The sequence below is a fragment of the Ostrea edulis genome, chromosome 9, assembly GCF_947568905.1.
Source record: "Ostrea edulis chromosome 9, xbOstEdul1.1, whole genome shotgun sequence".
Classification (NCBI taxonomy): domain Eukaryota; kingdom Metazoa; phylum Mollusca; class Bivalvia; order Ostreida; family Ostreidae; genus Ostrea; species Ostrea edulis.
The window spans coordinates 7,327,491-7,347,333 of record NC_079172.1 but is presented as its reverse complement, the minus strand read 5'-3'; the positions used below and the strand labels follow the sequence as shown (position 1 = coordinate 7,347,333).

At 35.8% G+C, this 19,843-nt stretch overlaps 1 protein-coding gene across 1 annotated transcript in view; it reads right to left on the bottom strand.

The window, feature by feature from the left end:
- Positions 1-1,898: 1,898 nt before the first annotated feature.
- LOC125658489 (DNA polymerase alpha catalytic subunit-like) overlaps positions 1,899-19,843 on the bottom strand; it is a 38,643-nt gene continuing 20,698 nt past the window's right edge. Inside the window, exons 25-38 of the mRNA XM_056148393.1 lie at positions 19,322-19,431; positions 16,759-16,911; positions 16,492-16,614; positions 16,267-16,299; positions 15,637-15,729; positions 14,650-14,855; positions 11,824-11,956; positions 9,902-10,033; positions 7,869-7,944; positions 7,478-7,576; positions 7,162-7,340; positions 6,845-6,976; positions 5,458-5,574; positions 1,899-2,024 (exon numbers count right to left, since the gene is read on the bottom strand). Of these exons, the coding sequence (XP_056004368.1) occupies positions 1,914-2,024; positions 5,458-5,574; positions 6,845-6,976; positions 7,162-7,340; positions 7,478-7,576; positions 7,869-7,944; positions 9,902-10,033; positions 11,824-11,956; positions 14,650-14,855; positions 15,637-15,729; positions 16,267-16,299; positions 16,492-16,614; positions 16,759-16,911; positions 19,322-19,431 (1,697 nt within the window). The 3' untranslated portion in view covers positions 1,899-1,913. The remainder of the gene's footprint in view (positions 2,025-5,457; positions 5,575-6,844; positions 6,977-7,161; positions 7,341-7,477; positions 7,577-7,868; positions 7,945-9,901; positions 10,034-11,823; positions 11,957-14,649; positions 14,856-15,636; positions 15,730-16,266; positions 16,300-16,491; positions 16,615-16,758; positions 16,912-19,321; positions 19,432-19,843) is intronic.

Sequence of the window (19,843 nt, the reverse complement as noted above, 5' to 3'; positions counted from 1 at the left end):
TATTGAGATAATGTATGATGTATCGAGATAATGTATGATGTATTGAGATAGTGTATGATGTATTGAGATAATGTATGATGTATTGATGTATCAAGATAATGTATGATGTATCGAGATAATGTATGATGTATTGAGATAGTGTATGATGTATTGATTTATCAAGTTATATATCGTATCACAAGATCTGTGCATCGTCTCAGTGATTGCACCTGTATGTTCAATCACTTCACTGTATGAATAACCATGACTGATAATTATTATCAATCTCAGCAGAGATCTAATCATGACTAATAATCATTATCAATCTCAGCTGAGATCTAACCATGACGGATAATCATTATCAATCTCAGCTGAGATCTAACCATGACTGATAATCATTATCAATCTCAGCTGAGATCTAATCATGACTGATAATCATTATCAATCTCAGCTGAGATCTAACCATGACTGATAATCATTATCAATCTCAGCTGAGATCTAATCATGACTGATAATCATTATCAATCTCAGCTGAGATCTATGGGAAACAATAGTATTTATGCAAAATACAAAGAGGTACTGTCCATGGCATAAACCTATAATTTTGACCTTGAGATCAAAGGTCAAGGTCATAAAGAGGTCATGAATGTACATGACTCATAGTCTCATGGTGATACACGCATGTCTTATGGTATGACTATGTCAAAACCCTATTAATTTTGACTTTGAGGTCAAAGTTCAAGGCCATATGGAGGTCTGGAAGGTACCTGACACATCGTCTCATGGTGATACACTCTTGTGTCAAATATGGTATGCCTATGTCAAAGAACAAAGAAGTTATGGCCCGGACACGAATCCATTGTAAATAAAGTGCACCGCCACGGCACATGATACGCCCGTCACATATTGTTAACAGTATAGATTGTACCCATTAAAACATTTTTTTTTATATCAACTTAATTAAATGTCACAGTGACCTTAAAGTAGGATGCGACACACCTTCTACCTAAGATGCATTAGTTGACCAATTTTGGTGATTCTAGGTCTAATAGTTTTCAAGTTATGAGCCGGACAAGTTTTTGCCATATATGGCCATATCTTCTTAATGAAAAGTCACAATGACCTGGTTTTAATGTGCGACACACCTTCTACCCAAGATGTATCTACAGACATAGTTTGATGATTCTAGGCCTTGTAGTATTTAAGTTACGGGTCGGACAAGAAAAAGTTAACAGACGAACGGACAGACGGATATCTTCTTAATGAAAAGTCACAGTGACCTGGTTTTAATGTGCGACACATCTTCTACCCAAGATGTATCTACAGACAAAGTTTGATGATTCTAGGCCTTGTAGTATTTAAGTTACGGGTTGGACACGAAAAAGCTAACAGACGGAGGGACATGAACGCCATACCATAATACGTCCCGTCTTAAGACGGGCGTATAAAAACCTTTAATTTTGACGTCAAGGGTCAAGGTCATGAAGGTACTCGACACATCGTCTCATGGTAATCCACCTGTGTGTCAAATATGGTATGCCTAAGTCAAAAAACAAAGAAGTTATGGCCTGGACACGAATCTGCACAGACAGACAGAGGAATGGACTGACAGACAGAGTGATTCCTATATACAGTTCGGGGGGGTGGGTGGGGTATAACAACTAATCCGACATAAAAAAATTGGATCAGTATGGGAGCTTTGTGTATATTATTACTTAGCATAAAAGACTTCTTTGATTCACTTCTGTATCCCTTTCAATTATTGCAAACAAGATGTCTCCAGAAAAGTGTGAAATTTTGGTGTGGGTCAGGTCTTTGCAATATATAAACATTGGAAGTAGGATGCCAATGCCATTGGTTTAGCGTAAGGTCTCATCATCTATACTACAGATTTTCAAAAATGGTTCAACCATTAAATTCAGTATTGGATAAAATTACAACTTACATTTTTCTTTAGAACCATCTGTCATGCCCTTGAGAGCTCTCTCTGCATCAAAAATGTGTTCATAGAAGCAGAGTTGTGTGTACAGCATGGTGTCAGTGTACTAAAATGAAAAGGCATCATGTTATACATACCATAAATACACGTATCTTAAAGACAAATATATTTGCAGGATGAACTAGAGTGATCTGGAAACCCTAGAGTATCAGTAAAATGTATTCTAATGTCTGGAGTAGTTTGAATTTGAAATCAATAGGGGTAATTTACTCCATACGGGGTATTAGTGAACCAAATTTAATGCATACCAAGCAAAGGGTCTTCAAGAGCCGAGTTGAAAATATCTCCATATGTTCATAGTCATTTGACCCCTGACCTTTGAATTCAAAATCCTCTTTGAGGTCTACCAGTATACTAAGTTTAATGTTTGTCAGGCAAAGGGTCAAGATAACAGTATTTTCTATGTCTGAAATAATTTTACCTTCAGTTTGTAACCTCAAAATCAATAGGGGTCTACTTTTTAAATGCTACCAGTATACCAAGTTTAATGTTTGTCAAGGAAAGGGTTCCCAAGATATTGAGCAGAAAACATATATATATAATAGTCTACCGACCAACAGGTTCAAAACAATATTCCCTCTCTATTTCAAAAGGGGAGGGGGAGAGATAAAAAAAAATAGTAAAGCAACATTTATAATCTAAACCCTCACAATGTAACCTCAAAATTGATACATGTCTACTTGTTCATATTGAATATATGTAATTTGAACAAGATTGCTACACGTAGCCATGTCCCCCACCGCCGCAAAAAAAGTTGAAGCACAAAAGTCCCATAACTCCTGTAAAATTTGTCGAATCAAAATGGTGGCGCAATATGATCAACTACACATGGTGACTAACAATCCTACAAAATTTGAATGAAATCCGGTGAGTGATTTCGGAGGAGTTGCGTCCACAAAGTGTTTCTATAGTGTAGCATATACAAATTCAACAAAGTTTCATAACTCCTGTAAAAATTGTCGAATCAAAATGGTGGCGCAATATGATCAACTACACATGGTGACTAACAATCCTATAAAATTTGAATGAAATCTGGTGAGCGGTTTCGGAGGAGTTGCGTCCACAAAGTGTTCCTATAGTGTACTATGTACAAAATCAACAAAGTCCAATAACTCCTATAAAATTTGTCGAATCAAAATTCCGGAATAATATGATCAACTACACATGGTGACTAACAATCCTACAAATTATGAACAAAATCCGCTGAGAGGTTTCAGAGGAGTTGCGTCCACAAAGTGTTCCCATAGTGTAGCATGCACAAATTCAACAAAGTCCCATAACTCTTGTCAAAATTGTCGAATCAAAATTCCGGCATAATATGATCAACTACACATGGTGACTAACGATCCCACAAAATATGAACAAAATCCGTTGAGCGGTTTCAGAGGAGTTGCGCCCACAAAGTGTTCCCATAGTGTAGCATGTACAAATTCAACAAAGTCCCATAACTCTTGTCAAAATTGTCGAATCAAAATGGCAGCGAAATATGATCAACTACACATTGTGACTAACAATCCTACAAAATATGAACAAAATCTGTAGAGCGGTTTCTGAGGAGTTGCGTCCACAAAGTGAAGTGGGATGGACGGACACCAGTATTTCTATGTCCCCTTCCGCGTTGCGGTGGGGGACAAAAATACTGGAGTTGTCATGTCACATGACACATTGTGGAGTTGTCATGTCACATGAAACAAAGGCATATCTCATTTGCATTAGAACAAGAGGCCCATGGGCCACATCGCTCACCTGAGTCACCTTGGTCCATATCAGAAGATTTTCCATATCTATTTGCATGTAAAACCGTAGTCCCTATTATGGCCCCAAACCTACCCCTGGAGGCCATGGTTTTTGCAAACTTGAATCTACACTATGTCAGAAAGCTTTCATGTAAATATGAACTTCTTTGGCCCAATGGTTCTTGAGAAGAAGATTTTTAAAGATTTTCCCTATATATTTGTATGTAAAACTTTGATCCCCTATTGTGGCCCCATCCTACTCCATGGGGGCATGATTTCAACAAACCTGAATCTGCACTATATCAGAAAGCTTTCATATAAATCTCAGCTTTTCTGGCTTAGTAGTTCTGGGAAGAAGATTTTTCCTATATATTTGTATGTAAAACTTTGACCCCCTATTGTGGCCCCATCCGACCCCCGGGGGGCCATGATCTTAGCAATTTATAATCTGCACTATATCAGGAAGCTTTCATATAAATCTCAGCTTTTCTGGCTCAGTGGTTCTTGAGAAGTTGATTTTAAAAGATTTTTCCTATAAATTTGTATGTAAAACTTTTATGCCCCCCTTGAGGCCCCATTCAATCTCCGGGGTCCATGATTTTAACAAACTTGAATCTGCACTATATTAAAAAAAACAACAACAACAACAACAAAAAACCAAAAAAACTTTGACCCCCTATTGTGGCCCCATCCGACCCCCGGGGGCCATGATTTTAATAATTTAGAATCTGCATTATATAAGGAAGCTTTCATATAAATCTCAGTTATTCTGGCTCAGTGGTTCTTGAGAAGAAGATTTTTAAAGATTTTCCCTATATATTTGTATGTAAAACTTTGATCCCCTATTGTGGCCCCATCCGACCCCCGGGGGCCATAATTTTAACAATTTAGAATCTGCATTATATAAGGAAGCTTTCGTATAAATCTTAACTTTTCTGGCTCAGTGGTTCTTGAGAAGAAGATTTTTAAAGATTTTCGCTATATATTTGTATGTAAAACTTTGATCCCCTATTGTGGCCCCATCTCACCCCCGGGGGCCATGATTTTAACAATTTAGAATCTGCACTATATCAGGAAGCTTTCATATAAATTTCATCTTTTCTGGCCCAGTGGTTCTTGAGAAGAAGATTTTTTAATGACCCTACCCTATTTTTACCTTTTCTTGATTATCTCCCCTTGGAAGGTGGCCTGGCCCTTTATTTTAACAATTTAGAATTCCCTTTACCTAAGGATGTTTTGTGCCAACTTTGGTTGAAATTGGCCCAGTGGTTGTTGAGAAGTTGAAAATGTGAAAAGTTTACAGACGGACGGACGCCGGAATACGGGTGATCAGAAAAGCTCACTTGAGCTTTCAGCTCAGGTGAGCTAAAAAAGTGTAGTACACACAAAATTTTGTCCCCACAACTCTGTTGGGGGGTGACCCTTTCCAACCTCATATTGGCTGAGGATCATGGAATAATCTCTAGCATTAAAGAATCTGTTTTAGGTTTGGGCTACAGCAATCCCTAAATTATGCATTAAACTTTCTCTCAGTGACCTTGAATTTCAACAATTGAACATGGCCAAGGGATATGACACTCTCAGGTCATAAGCAATCTCGTGCGAGTACTTCAAAACAGTTTCATTGTTATAGAATTACACGCTGGGTATAATTTGTATGCATCTTCAAGCCTTGCCTGTGAGGTGGGCAGATTAAAATATTTTTTTTTACCACAGTGCATCATTTACTATGAAAATTCTTACCAGTGGATGCAGAAGGCCTCTATGACAGGCATGACAAACTGGGTGACCTCGCTGAAAGGTCAAAGGAACTTTCCTTGTCACAGTTCCACAGGCAGCATCTTCACACTTTAGCCAACCCTGCTCAGTAAAAGCATTTCAGTTGTACATTATGTAAAGTAAATAATCTTATTTTAATAGTCTATTATAAAATCTGCGTAAAATCTAGAGAATGTTAGCGTTCAATATCCTGAGAATTTATTGAATGCTAATATTCAAATATGAGCGTTCAATATTGACCTTACCGTAACGACGTAAACAAGGGATTAATATTGAACAGTTAAGAAATGCATGCTGATATTGCACACTTTCACCTTAGATGCCAATATTGATGAATTCTCGTCTATTTTGGAGTATTTTGAGTGAAAAGGGATATAATTTAACAACTAAATACTTTAGTTATATAATAAAAGGGTTATTGAACTTATATTGGTGAATATTGGCACAAGTTGGCTGTCAAAATGCACTCACAAGCTCGTGCATTTTGATAGCCAACTTGTGCCAATATTCACCAATATAAGTTCAATAACCCTATAATATATAGACTACTATATCAACATTTAAGTCCGTAATAGTACCAAGTGACTGAAAACATACATGTCAACTTTTAAAAATCAATAATCGTACATCAAATCAATAATTGCTCTCATCAACTGAATTGATGCACGCCTCAAAACAACTGAATTGATGCACGCCTCAAATCAATTATTTCTCTCATCAATACGCCAGTTTCGAGACAAGCTCTTCCGTGTAGGAGGTGCATGTAGTGGAACTTTGACTGCGTAAGTGGAACAGAGTAGCCCTACAGTCAGTAAGGAAGACGATCGATAAAATGTAGGAAATAAAAAAATACTATTGAAAGAAATGTTTTACTGAAGTAGAAACATTAAAAAATGTCATATTTGCAAGTAATATTCTGGATATGGTATGTATGAGCAACTAAATAATGTGATTACTCCTTGAATCCTTATCACTTACTTAGTGTATCAGTTGAATTCCGGAAATGAAACAAGTGTATGAGAAACTCACTGAGATTCACTTATGCAGTGATATTAGTCCCAACCTTGTATGTAAGCAAATTGTTTCATGCTTTACTATGTTCTCCAAAGGGCAATAACTCTAACGTATCTCGCAACCGGTGTATTGAATTGATGTGTGCATTAATGCAATTATTGCGGGCAATAATTGAATTGATGAGAGCATGAGAGCAATAATTGATTTGATGCTGAATCAATTCAATTGATAATATCCTCAAATAATTGAAGAGATTTTCAATTATTTGAGTTTATGTTAATTTGGCGATCCATACAACAGACGCCGATACTTACATGGTCATGTGTTTAACGTTTACCTGGTAATATTTCTGAATATGTCTCCTGATGTCCATTTGTAGTCTGTTGCTGATGTATGGGACGTGATCTTTCATGTCAGTTCGACATTCCTTGTTGGGACATATACTGACGGAACACTCGGTAAACTCCTCCTGCAATTAAGTCCAGAGAACTCATCGATAATTTTCAAAAGAAAATCTTGTGGATTTACATGTAAATCACCAAAAGATAGAGATTTCATCATATAACACTGAACGCTTCTGTTTAATAATTCTCTTTTCACATGACAACACTTCCAGGTAAAAATTCTCAAGTTTCCTAGCCTTATGGTACTCACAGCTCCCATGAAGACTGCATCCACAATAATTTCTCGGCTACACGTGGCGCCAGGGCACACAAACTTGAATCGCTCACAGTCCCTATATTTCTCCTCATCCGAAATCTCCGTCCCATTCATCAGGGCTTCTTCCTCCTCATCATAATGAACAGCATGCTTGTAACCCGACGGGTCCAAACCTAAATCCAACCAAAATACGTGTAAATAAGTAACGATAAATAGAAGCCCCTCTATGTGATTGCAGACATGGAAAATTGTTGACTTGGTAACCACAGAGATAACTCCTGTAGAAATCGGTGATAAACTGATATCATACCTAAACACTCGGCTAAATGTGCAGCATCTGTGCCCTCGATAGGATCGCACAACCTAGACACCACCGGATGAACTTGTTGGGAGAGGTAGTATTTTGTGTCTGAAATAACAGTTTAACAGTGATTCAAGTTATTCCTAACACTATTGCAAAGACTATGTCTTCAAAATTAATTACAAAGAAATCAATTGAAATTTTGAAAGCCAACTGTCAAGATTTTACAATTTCACTGCAATTTTGTAGATATGGTCTTTGAAAACCCTTAAATTGCATGTTTTCATGAGGTTTTTCTAATGTTGTGGGATAGGTGACTACCGCCCATGAAACTGAACTCCATTACGATTCCACAATAATGTCTGCTTTTAATGTTTTCATTTCTCATCTGACGACTTACCGACTGTGAGTGTGTCGCTCTTTGCCAGCTCCTCTGGATGGTATGCTCTCTGCGAGGCAGCCAGTGATGATCCATCCTTGATAATAAAAACTTCCAATGTTAAAATTCCTGTTTTCTTCCTTCATAAGGAAACAATTACTAGAAACACTCCTATATCTTTGTGGAAGTATCAGTTTTTGCGATTTTGACCAATCAATGAAACTTCTTTGAAAAATTCAGTGAATACCGGTAAATGATTAATTTTCATGAAGTCAAACTTTGCTGAGGTTTCAAAAATATCAGCTTGATTTTGTGTTTAAAGAGCTGATATTCTATACTGTAGTTCACCAAGGATTTAATTTCATGGGTATGACCATCATATGAACAACAAAAATGAAACCCTCCGAAAATAAGTACAGTACAGTGAAACATGCCATCTTGGTCATCTTCATCAAGCGGTGATTTGTCTCATCCAATCATTTTATTCCCTCCCTTAACAAGAGGCCCACTGGCTTTATCGGTCAATAGAGTACCAAATGACACCAAGGGAAATGCTTGCAATAAATTCACAGCTTTAAAAAAAAATTTTTTTTTGAAGTTTGAATTGCAAGAGGATACAATTTTTTTTTGGGAATTTCTTTTTTAATGTTCAATGAATATGCAGGAACATTTTAAAATTCTTTACAATTACAATCTCAACCAATTTTCACTGGAATCATTTTGGCCCCAACATGGAACCTAAACTCCTATATCTGGGATCATGAAATTTATTAAATTTTGATAAAAAGCTACCTGTTCCTTCTAAATACCTATTTACTTTTAATTTAGTATCAATAGCATTAGAGAAAATGTCATTTAAATGTTTTACACATAAATACTATATACCAAGTTTGCCCCACCCCGGATTCAAAACCTCTTCCAGAGATCATGGAATTTACAATTTTGATATTTATCCTGCTCTACATGACTGTGCATTTACTTTCTCTTACAGATGTGCAGTTGTAAACAATTCTTTTTTGAAAATTGGTCAATTGGTAACAGTTTTTGCCCTGCTATCATATGTATTGATTTATTTCTCACTATAATTTTTTTTAAATACATGTGCATGCACTATACATGATACTTTAGGTAATACAACTCTATCAAATAGCCACCTGTATAACATGGTCAACAAGTTTCATACCAAACTGCCTTTTCCCATGTATAGTAGTCATTCTGAATTATCACATGACTTATATCCAGCCTAAGGTCTATCTTCCGGATGTAGCTAGAATGCGCTGTTACTAATATGATTAAGCATGGCGAGATCTAGAGAACATTGTTGGTCTAATTTGATAGATTTTGAATGGTTGGATGAACAGATAGTTATCTATTGAACTTGGCATATTATAATGAGTTGTTTTTACATGGTAAACTAAGGATGTTCATTTCAAATAAAGGGTGGAGGGAAAGTGAATTCCATGGCTGACTGCTTCATACAGGTTTGACTGTATATAGAATGACAATTGATATAGAAAAATGGATTTTGACAAGAATCAACGAAAATACTGGTAATCAGAAATGAATAAAAACTTTATATGGTAAATCTTATTACCATGCGCTCAACCCCTTCTTCAAATTAAATGATAGAACAAGATGCATTTGTATATAAATATGTATATAAATATTTGAGAAAGTTTACAACAGGGGTGAAATGATACAACTTTATTATTTGATACAAATTGTGATAAAATAGTCTCAATTTCTATCTGATTCCAAAACATATGATGAATATCTATTTTGTATATATTTTGAATAAAGTTCAATATTTTAATGCTTTCAATTTGTTCATTGCTATCTGCAATCTAAATATTAACACAAAAAATGTTGATCGAACCTAAATCGACCAATCACAGAAAGGAAATATTATTGTATTTATGTATTGTATTTTTTGAATTGAATGAAACTTGATCTGCTGTGAATCAGACATTGAAATCGAAGACCCTCAATCACAATTCAACAGCACTGCCAATCATCGTTGTATTTTATAAGACAATTTTTCCAGTGATATTTACCTCACAGATGATGTAGGCTACAGTGTCCCCTGCCTTCATTTTCTTGCCCCCCTTACTGTTGACTCTGAGGGCAACCTGAACATGAGGTAGACTCTTTTTATCGGGGTAATCTTCCGGATTCTTTGTCAGTTGCTACAAACAATAAACATGACTGAATATAATCATGCTTTTCATTCTCTACATGTTGAAGACATCGAAATCCTATAACAAGGACAATGGTCTGCATAGCCCACCTACATGTAGTCACACGTCTCATACAGGAAAATCTTCAGCCCCTGTAGTGAAGCTGCCCCGTCTCCAGGGTTATAGATATAAGAATATCAAATTGACACTACACAACGACACTTCAACATTAATTTAACTACAGTGCCTGTATGTCTGTGGACCTGGTGGATTTTAAAAAATTCTATAAACTGTAAAAGCAGAATTTTTAGTGAGCAATGCAGGATGATGATTTCAATGAAGCAAACCAATTTATCTAATAAAACATGTCTATTTCTGATATTCAAGGAATTGAAATTTTACATTCACCAAATACATGTGCATTTCAAACATTTTCCAGTATTACAGCATTTATATGATTTTTTTTTTTAATGTACATAAAGAATCTAAATATAAATCATGCAACATTTCTTAAAAATCAGACAAACAGCACGGCCTGACACCTGGGGCAACTAAATCTAAGAGTCAGGCAGGTAAAATTACAAGAACTTGTCCTTGGGCAAGTGATTTTTTAAAAGTAAAATAAAAATACAAGATAATCATACATGTATCTTATATAAATGCGTTGGTAGCATCAACCGTGGATATACCAAAAGCATGTGATTTAATAAACCTCTAGTGAGAAATGACACAGATCATTAAAATGCTTAAATGTATGGTGAAGTTAAAATCAAGGTTTTTTAAGGTCTTGATTTCAAGGGCTGGACCTTTCCAATTGGGGAAAAATAACGACATTTGAACTCTTTCTGATTTACATTTTGGTCAAAGCTTACCTCATTTAAATAAGCAGAGGCTAAAAACATTTAGGTTTAATAAGCAATTTTGAAGCATAAACTGTAATCTGTGGGCCTCTGAAGGAGATTCATGAACAATAAGGCTACCCTGCTTTGACCTGTTCTCATTGTTTGGGAATTTTAAAGCTAACATTGGGGAAAATACCTGCTTTTTCGCATTGGGAATGGGGCCTTATTTTGGCCCCCTACAGACCCTAAAAATATCCCAGAAAATCGATTGCATAGTGCCAAATCTACTTAGATGCAATGTTAAGGTGAATGTGCAATGCGTTGATGAATTGAAACATGAATAAGTTTGTGACATTCAGTGGGAAAAGAAAGGATCTTTACCGTAATAATGACCACAGTAAACCTTCTGTATCTAGAAAGCAGGCAAAGTATGACAAAACGATAGGTGCTTAAGTCATTGATAATGTAAATAAAGACTAGAGAACTATCAAGGAAATTTGAACTATGATCGTGTCATTATTTCCCACTCCATGATGTGGATTTCAGTTTTCTGTAATCTATTTTGTTTAATACATACTAGTATGCTGTATAAAATTATTTTCATAAACTTTGGAAAATTGACTTCACTCACCATATACTACATGTAAAAAGAAACGGTCCCAGGAAGTTGTACAATATGGCTGAATCTACCCGCAAATGAAGCACAATAGCAGATTATTTTTAAATGATACTTTATTTATTATCATTTGAGCTTTTTGGGTTGAATAAAGGTGATGTGGAACTCAAGATAAGCTTTGGAAAATATCACAGATATTTCACTGACAGTTTATATTTCACTGACAGTTTATATCTCTGGAGTCTGAAACTTTAACCGACTACATGAAGGACACATTAGATACCTCTTCTGTGTTGCCATGCGACCACGATCGTTAATTAACGAGAACAATGAATAGTTACCTTGGTAATGTGGTACAGTTCTACTGCGACTTTCCCGTTTCTAACTTTCTCCCCGACTTCCATCAGTTTGGTATGGATGTTTTCTACAATGGTTTCTCGGGAGTCTCCCGACAAAATCTGTTCCACCACATAACTGCAAAGTAATTATGCATTTTTCACCAGCATTTAGCAGTATTGTGGTTTCAATTAACATGTGTGGGCATCAATTACATTGTTTTGCGAAATAATAGTTTTACAATGGCTTATAAATTTCTTTGCAGAGCTGCCAACATTATAAAATAAAATATAAACTGTTTTATTAAAAAAAAAAAAAAAAGAAGGAAATTGTATGTTTTAATGTATTATACCTGAGACATTATATGGTGTGTGTGCGTGTGTGTATTTCATTATTATTTTAATACGCCCTGAAACTGATGTTTATTCTTATCTAGCATATTTATGGTATCTTGTGTTTTCATGTTTTATATGTACAATGAGGATAGGTACAGCTTTTAATGTTTTATTTATTTTCTATGTATTATGTGTATAACATTCCCTTGTAAGGTATATATGCATTGTAAAGCACCTTTGAGTGTACATAGTGTATGAAAAGGGTGCTATATAAATATGGTATTATTATTTTTATTATTACAGTATAATCTGTCTAAACCGGCTATGTGTGGTTCCAAAGAAATTGGCCGGTTTGCACAGAGTCCGGAGTGCAGAATGTTGACAAGAATGAGAGTTGCTTCCCTTGTATTCACTATCGATGCATACGTGTGTAATGATTGCTAACGTTTTAATATATCACAAAAGAATTCAAAATGTAAAAATATAAATGTCAGTGTTTTATTGCCGTGCTCATTTGAAAAAGTTTCAATTTTTATTAAACAGTTTAAAATCTGGGAATTATTCGCGCAATTTTCTCTTGGTAAATTGTCGATTTCGTCTACACCATCGCCGTTATCAAGTGCTACATTATGTACGTTCGTCAAGTTTGTGTTGTGTTCGTTTAAAATTTGTCTTTCCCAGCTTTCATTGTAAATGTATCGCTTTCAACTGTCTCAATTTGTGAAACGGAAACTAATACAATGCCGAGTGATCGACCGGACATGGCGAGTTGTGTTAACTGCATATCATCACTGTCTGACTCGCCGAAGAGCTCCGAGAAGTCCACGAGGGGAAACCCTGCTTTTGGAAAACATAACAGGATTCTTACCGATTTTGTTTCATTCCAAGAATGTATCGAATTCATCGATTAATTGAACTTTTTTAATGTCAGTTCTCGTCTCTGTCGTTAGGGGGAGGGCGTCATTACCTCCTGCGTGGTGCTGTCATAATTGAAAAGTGCACCCCCTAAAAATCAGGTTTTATTTTAAACTGATCACGACTCATCGCCAGTTGCACTCTTTTACTTACCTGTGGCTTCCCTTGAGACACCCTTTGTGTACACCACGTGCGATCGACCGAATACCGACAGGTTGGTCATCATGGGGTGGCTTGTTTAAATGCAATAATTAGAGCTAATTACGAGCAGTTGGGGCCTCGTGTACACCGAATACAATTGAACGTAACAATTAGGGTGGTGTATCATCGAGGGGCCGGTTTACACAGGATAATTTAAGTTAATTAATAACAGTTGGGACTGTGTAAGCCAGCCGATATACAGAATACGCAGTATCCGGAGTACAGGGAATTATTGATAAAGGATTTGTTAAAGAAATGTTAGGGACTATATTTTGTGGCCGGAATTGACAGAGCGCCGGAGTACTCAGAGGCCGGTTTGGACAAATTATACTGTATTATAAAATGGAAAATAGTAAGGCGGGGGTCAGGGGGGCGCCTAGGCCGCTGGATATCTTTTCTGAATAAATATGTAACCTAAGCAATTTTAGGCACATTTCAAATCCAAATTTAATGAATTTGGACATACTAATTAATATGCATTTTACAACTGCAAAAGATCAAATACATCTTTTATTGATTTTACTTTCTAAAACCTGTGTAAAAAATAATGTTACATTAGTATAATATATAATTTTACAGTTACTGTGTCAGTTATTCTGGCAATTTTTAAAAGAAATAATTTTAGTTACTGAATCAGTTATTCGGGCAATTCTTTTTTTTATGTCATTTTCGCCGCTGTGAGAAATGTTGAAGTTTGTCAAACAGATTGTACACTTATACCCCCCCCCCCTTCTGACTTTGAAACGAATACACATGTTTACAGTGTACTTGCATATTGTTCTTTGAATTTCAAGCTCCATTAAGTTTTCTTCTTTGGGGGAGTATTGTTGTTATTTCCATCAACATATGCTTTACGTTTAGTAGCAGCTGCCATAATGTTTATTTCAAAACATTAAAATGATCCGAGACTCTGTATAAATATAGACTATGCAAACAAACGTAGTAACAACTATAGCTTGTTTATTATAAAAGTAAAAACCAATGACGGACAGCTTTAAAAATTTCGAAATGTCAAATTAGCGAAAATCGAAAGATGTACAGTGAAATCGTAAGGCATATTTTCGGCCCTAAAATCGTAAGCCTTACGCCAAAATCGTGAGGGTTGGCAGCTCTGTCTTTGTTTCCCTCTAATCTTTCCATTACAAAAATAACAATTGTACTTAGATGATCATTTGATGACAACAGAGAAAACGGAATTTGGTTTCAACATACAGTGTACAATAAATAAAACACAGTATTGTTCTTCGACAGTAATTCACTGAAACGCTGCGTTACAGGTATACACGGTACATGTATATTTACCCACACGAAGAGACGTATTGGTACATGAACATGAAACAACAGACTTGTTTCGATTTCCTTACACACGTTATAACTTACTTTCCGGCCTCTTTGGCCAAGTCACTCCAATCCCTGCGGACAATGTCCAGTCCCTTCAATTCCTTGTGTTCTGTGTACTTTCCATCTGGACCCTTGGAAATACTGAGGGCAGCATACTTCTTTTTCTTCAGTAACAGCATGGACTTGAAAACTCCATCAATGTCAATCTCCAACAACCTGTACAGCTTGTTAACCTCCGATTTCACCTGATCAACATTAAACTTAATCATTATGCTCTTAATGCTGTTGTTCACAAACATCATATCTTTATTAACTTCTATTGCACAAGTCGAAGAAAGAATCAAACATATGACTTAAGACAAATTCAATAATGTACAATGTATCCTGAAAAGAAACATTGCTTTCCTAGCCATGTTGGTTAATAATGCAGGTGTGTATGTGGTTAAGTGTATGGAGAGGATTGAACACCAATCCAGTGAAGTCAACCACCCCCACAAAACTACTGTAGAACTGTCCAAACAGGACTACCCCCCCCCCCCCCCCCCCATTTCCAAGGGCACACTGTATGGGGAGAAATAGTGAATATATATACTCATTTAAAAATAAATGGATTTTGAAATATACCCTGGACAATGATAACATAACACCCCTCCCCACCCTCACAATGAAAAATATCCACAACTTCCTTGAATGTTAAAGAATCTCAATCAAAAACTCAAAATAGCAGGTGCACATCTTCATTATTCATATAAGATATACACCAAGTTTTAATCAAATCAAAGATATACTCTGAAGAAATCATGTCTACGGACAAACAAGGTGATTCAAGTAAATTCCAACCTCACTTCATTTGCGGGTGGTATAAAAAAAACCACCCACCTTGTTACCCATTTACACCTCTGTATGAGGACATAGCTTAACCGTAATCATGCTAGGGTTTGAGGCAACACTCTCTTCACTTCCCATTGCCAATGAAGCCTGCTAAAACACTAAGCCACTTGCAACACTACGATATGCAATACTAACCTTGTTGCCTACTTTGTAGACAGCATCAATGTCATTGCAGTTCGTGTTGATCATAATCGAATCTGTGTCACCATATATAACCTCCAGATTCATCTGTGACCAAAATAGAAAACAAGATGCATTTGTAAAACACTGATGCCTCTGTATGGCAGTAATTCTGATACCAAAAGAGAGTCGGGTCACAAGGATTACACACGTGAAATACAAAATCCCTATCACTTAAGTGACCAAAAGTTATGGCCAAGGTTAAAGTTTTACCCAAGTAGGTCAAACTCCGAGGTGAAAGTCATGAGGTCAAAACTTTTGGTACCAAAAGAAATGCCTCGTCACAAGGAATACACAAGTAAAATATGAAATACATAGCACTAAGCATTCAAAAGTTATAGCCAAGGTTAAAGTTTAAAAAAAAAAAAAAAAAAAAACAGCTACGCTAACACTATATGCCTTCAAATCTTCGATTTCGAGGCATGAAAAAAACAATATAAAAAAAAACCCAATTTTTTTTGCATCACAACAAGTGAATCTGTTTAATATGTCAATTTTGCTCTAGCACAACTATCACCCATTTGCAATGGGTAATCATTAACTATTGTTAACAACAAGTATCAATTTAACACAAAACCAACTTACAGTTTGCACCAAGTCTTTTGTCTTCATTAAAATCTGTGAAGTGTATAAATGATCATATAATTAGTAAAATGCTTTCCAGTGTGAAAAAACCCCCAACCCAAAACAAAAGCAGTACTGAAATTTTCTCTCCCATAGAGCCATTAACAGTTCCTTCTTTACTGATTATAGAGTTTTCTTTCATGCTAACAGTAAATGAATGAATTCCTGTGTGTTGAACATACAAACCTCTCTCCCTTTTGCTGTGACAAGTGCTGCTAAAGGTTTAGCAAAAAACCTCGAGTGACTGAATCCTAGACAGCCGTACATACTATTGGCTGTCAGCTTTAGGGCCTTCTGTCTGATGTCATACTGAAATGTTGAAGGAGAGTTTAAGTTGGTTTAATAAGATCCATTACCTACATACTGTCTGCATTGAAGATGCTCCTTTTGATGTTTACTTGCAGAGGAAACCCAAATATAGATTTCTAAGTCAACACAGTATCCTCCTGTTACCTGCATGTACTGTTCGTTGGAGATGTCTCCCTTCATCAGTTGCTTAACTTGTCGTCTGCTCTCCACCAGTTTACGGATCTCAGTTGGCAAGATGCCAGGCTCTAAGTCCTTGTCTGGTAGCTCGATAATCTGGTCTTCGTCATCCTGACCACCCTGTGGAAAATTATCCTCTTTAGTAATATACATTTATTTCATTAAACTACCTTACCTTTATTTGCAATGGGTAATCAGCATTGTATAGATCCTCAGTTTCCATTGTCAGGACACATTGCACAAACTTTACGCAGCATTTATTTTGTGCACAATCGTTTACATATGTGGTAACTTATCTTAGCTGGATTCATATTTTAGCATCCTTGACCTTGAAGCATAAGCACTAACATGCAGTTACACTATAATATGAATTTCTTTATCCATTTCCATTGATTTAAAAAGGTACATGTATAACACAAATTGTAAGTCTTTTGCATAAGGCCAAAAAAAAAACCAATTAATAAATAAGTTTTTCAGGCCTAAAATTTCAAATTTTGATGGGGGAGGCTATTTTTCTTTTAAGCTACACTAAAGATTATACTCTGTATGACACCACATCACAAGATGGCGATTTAAATGTATTGTGAAATTATTTCTATTGATCAATTTGTTTGTCTGTCATCATAGCTCAGTGGTTAAAGCAATGGGTTGGTGAACCGCAGATCTCGAGTTCAAATCCCCATGTCTTTTGTTCTTATGTGTTGAAATAAATTTTTCAAAATCATGTTTTTCTCCAAATGTGTATATTTTTTTTTTGCCTTTTTGGCATGTATAGTTATTGTATATAGTCATATCTTTAAAAATTAAATCAATTTGTACTGATTTGAGAAACTATTTCTGGGTGTAGTGAGCCACCTTAAAATGTTTTTACTTGGTTGAAGCATGAGTTATCTTTCCTATCAATGTTGCCTGTTACACAAGTTACCTTTTCTTTCACATGTACTTATGTTTATAAAGAGTAAGCGATGGAATTTTTATATAAAATGGACAAGAGGCGCAAAAGCCTTACTGCTCACTTGAGTCAAAAGTACATGCATCATTAGCTACATGGGCTATGAAATCTATAATAATTTTCCTGTTCTGCACAACTAAGCTAAATTCAGCAATAGTATAAAATCTGTTCTTAAGACACAAATGCCCCCGAAAGTACTCAATACTGTTAGAAAACTTTACATCACATATAATTTTGGTACATCCACTTTTCCTTCTCCTGAATATGCAGTTTGTTTTTATACTGTATCAGCAAGATTAAAGCTGAAGTCTTTCATAATCACCATGATACTGTAATTTTGGCTCCATCCTGGAGCCAAAACCCCTACCCCTGGGATCATGAAATTTTCAAGTTTTGTAAAGGGATTTCTTTAATAAAATACCTATTTAGTTTCAATTTAGAATCAATAACATTAAAGAATATGTTATTCAAATGCTTTACACGTAAACACTATATACGTGTACAAAGATTGGCCTCGTCTTTGAGTCAGAACCTCTACTCCAGGGATCATGAAATTTACAATTTTGGCAGAGGGCTTCCTGCTCTACATGACTAAGCATTCAGTTTTTCTTTCAGATGTGTGGTTGTACAGAACATTTTTGAAAATTGGTCAGTTTTTGACCTGCCCCTATGGCAGCATGGGTTTAGGAGTTCCGATATTTACAATTTATTGTTCCCCTTATCTAAAATTCAAGGAGTAGTCATTGAAGAGAAGTTAAAAGTGTTCAATTGTAATTAATATGACCATTTTGACCCCACTCTGATACCAAAACCCCTACCCCTGGGGTAATTAAATTTACAATTTTGATAAAAGGCTACCTGCTCCTTCTAAATATTCATCTAGTTTCAATTTAATATTAATAGCATAAAAGAACATGTTATCTAAATGTTTTACACATAAACACTATATGCGCCAGGTTTGGCTCCACCTTGGAGTCAGAATCTCTACACTAGGGACCATGAAATTTACAGTTTTGATAGAGACCTGACTGCTCTACATCACTATGCATTTAGTTTTCTTTACAGATGTGTGGTTCTAGAAGAAGATTTTTGAAAATTGGTCAATTTCTACTACACCCCTGAGGCCTCAAGAATCCCGAAATTTACAATCTATGTGCCCCTTGTCCCAAAGATCATTCATGCCAAATTTGAAAAGAATTGGAATAATACATGTAGTTATCAAGAAGTTAAGAATGTTCAATTGGATGCAGCCTCTGCAGAATCAAGTGACCTAAAATCTATAAGAAAGAAATTAAAAATTTCTCCATAAGACTCAAATACACAATCTACAGATTGCCAATAAGCAGTTAAATGCTTTAATCTACTGAGCTATTAACCCGACAGGAGATAATTTGAAAGGACAAAGAATATATTTCTGATATCATTTTTGTATACATTACATTTTTTTAAGTTTGAAAATTACACAAATGTGCTACATTAAAATTGTGCCTATAGTGCAATTAGCTCCAATAACATCCAATTCTAAATATGCTAAAACACATGAATGTACACATACATGCACAACAACATAAAATATACCTGTTGAACAGCTGTTCGGCTGACTGTCGTGAAACAGATGTTAAACTCCTGAATAATGGAGGGATACAGACTGTTGAAATCCAGCAGCAAGATGTACTTGTCATAGAAACCTAAATGTTAAGCAGTGAGTAGGTATTAGTGCTGTCATGTTTAACCGAAAAATCAGTTAACTGTGGTAAAATAACATACAAGTATAGATGTACTTGTCATAGAAACCTACATGTAAATCAGTGAGTATGTACTAGTGCATTCACGGTTAACTGAAAAATCAATTAACTGTGGTAAAACAAGAGGTACTGTGAGCAATGCTCAGGGCTATTCCAGCAAAAAACGTATGGGGGGGAGGGACGGCAGTCGATATTTTTTTGGATGGGTGGGGGTGATTTGGGAAAATATATTTGTATGTGTGGTTGTCTTCCAGGTTAAATAAAAAACATGGGTGCCTGTGAATTATGATAAAAATGAAAACGTATCACGTTACGTTTCTTTTATTACAAAAGAAGAAGAAAAGCGGAGCCATTC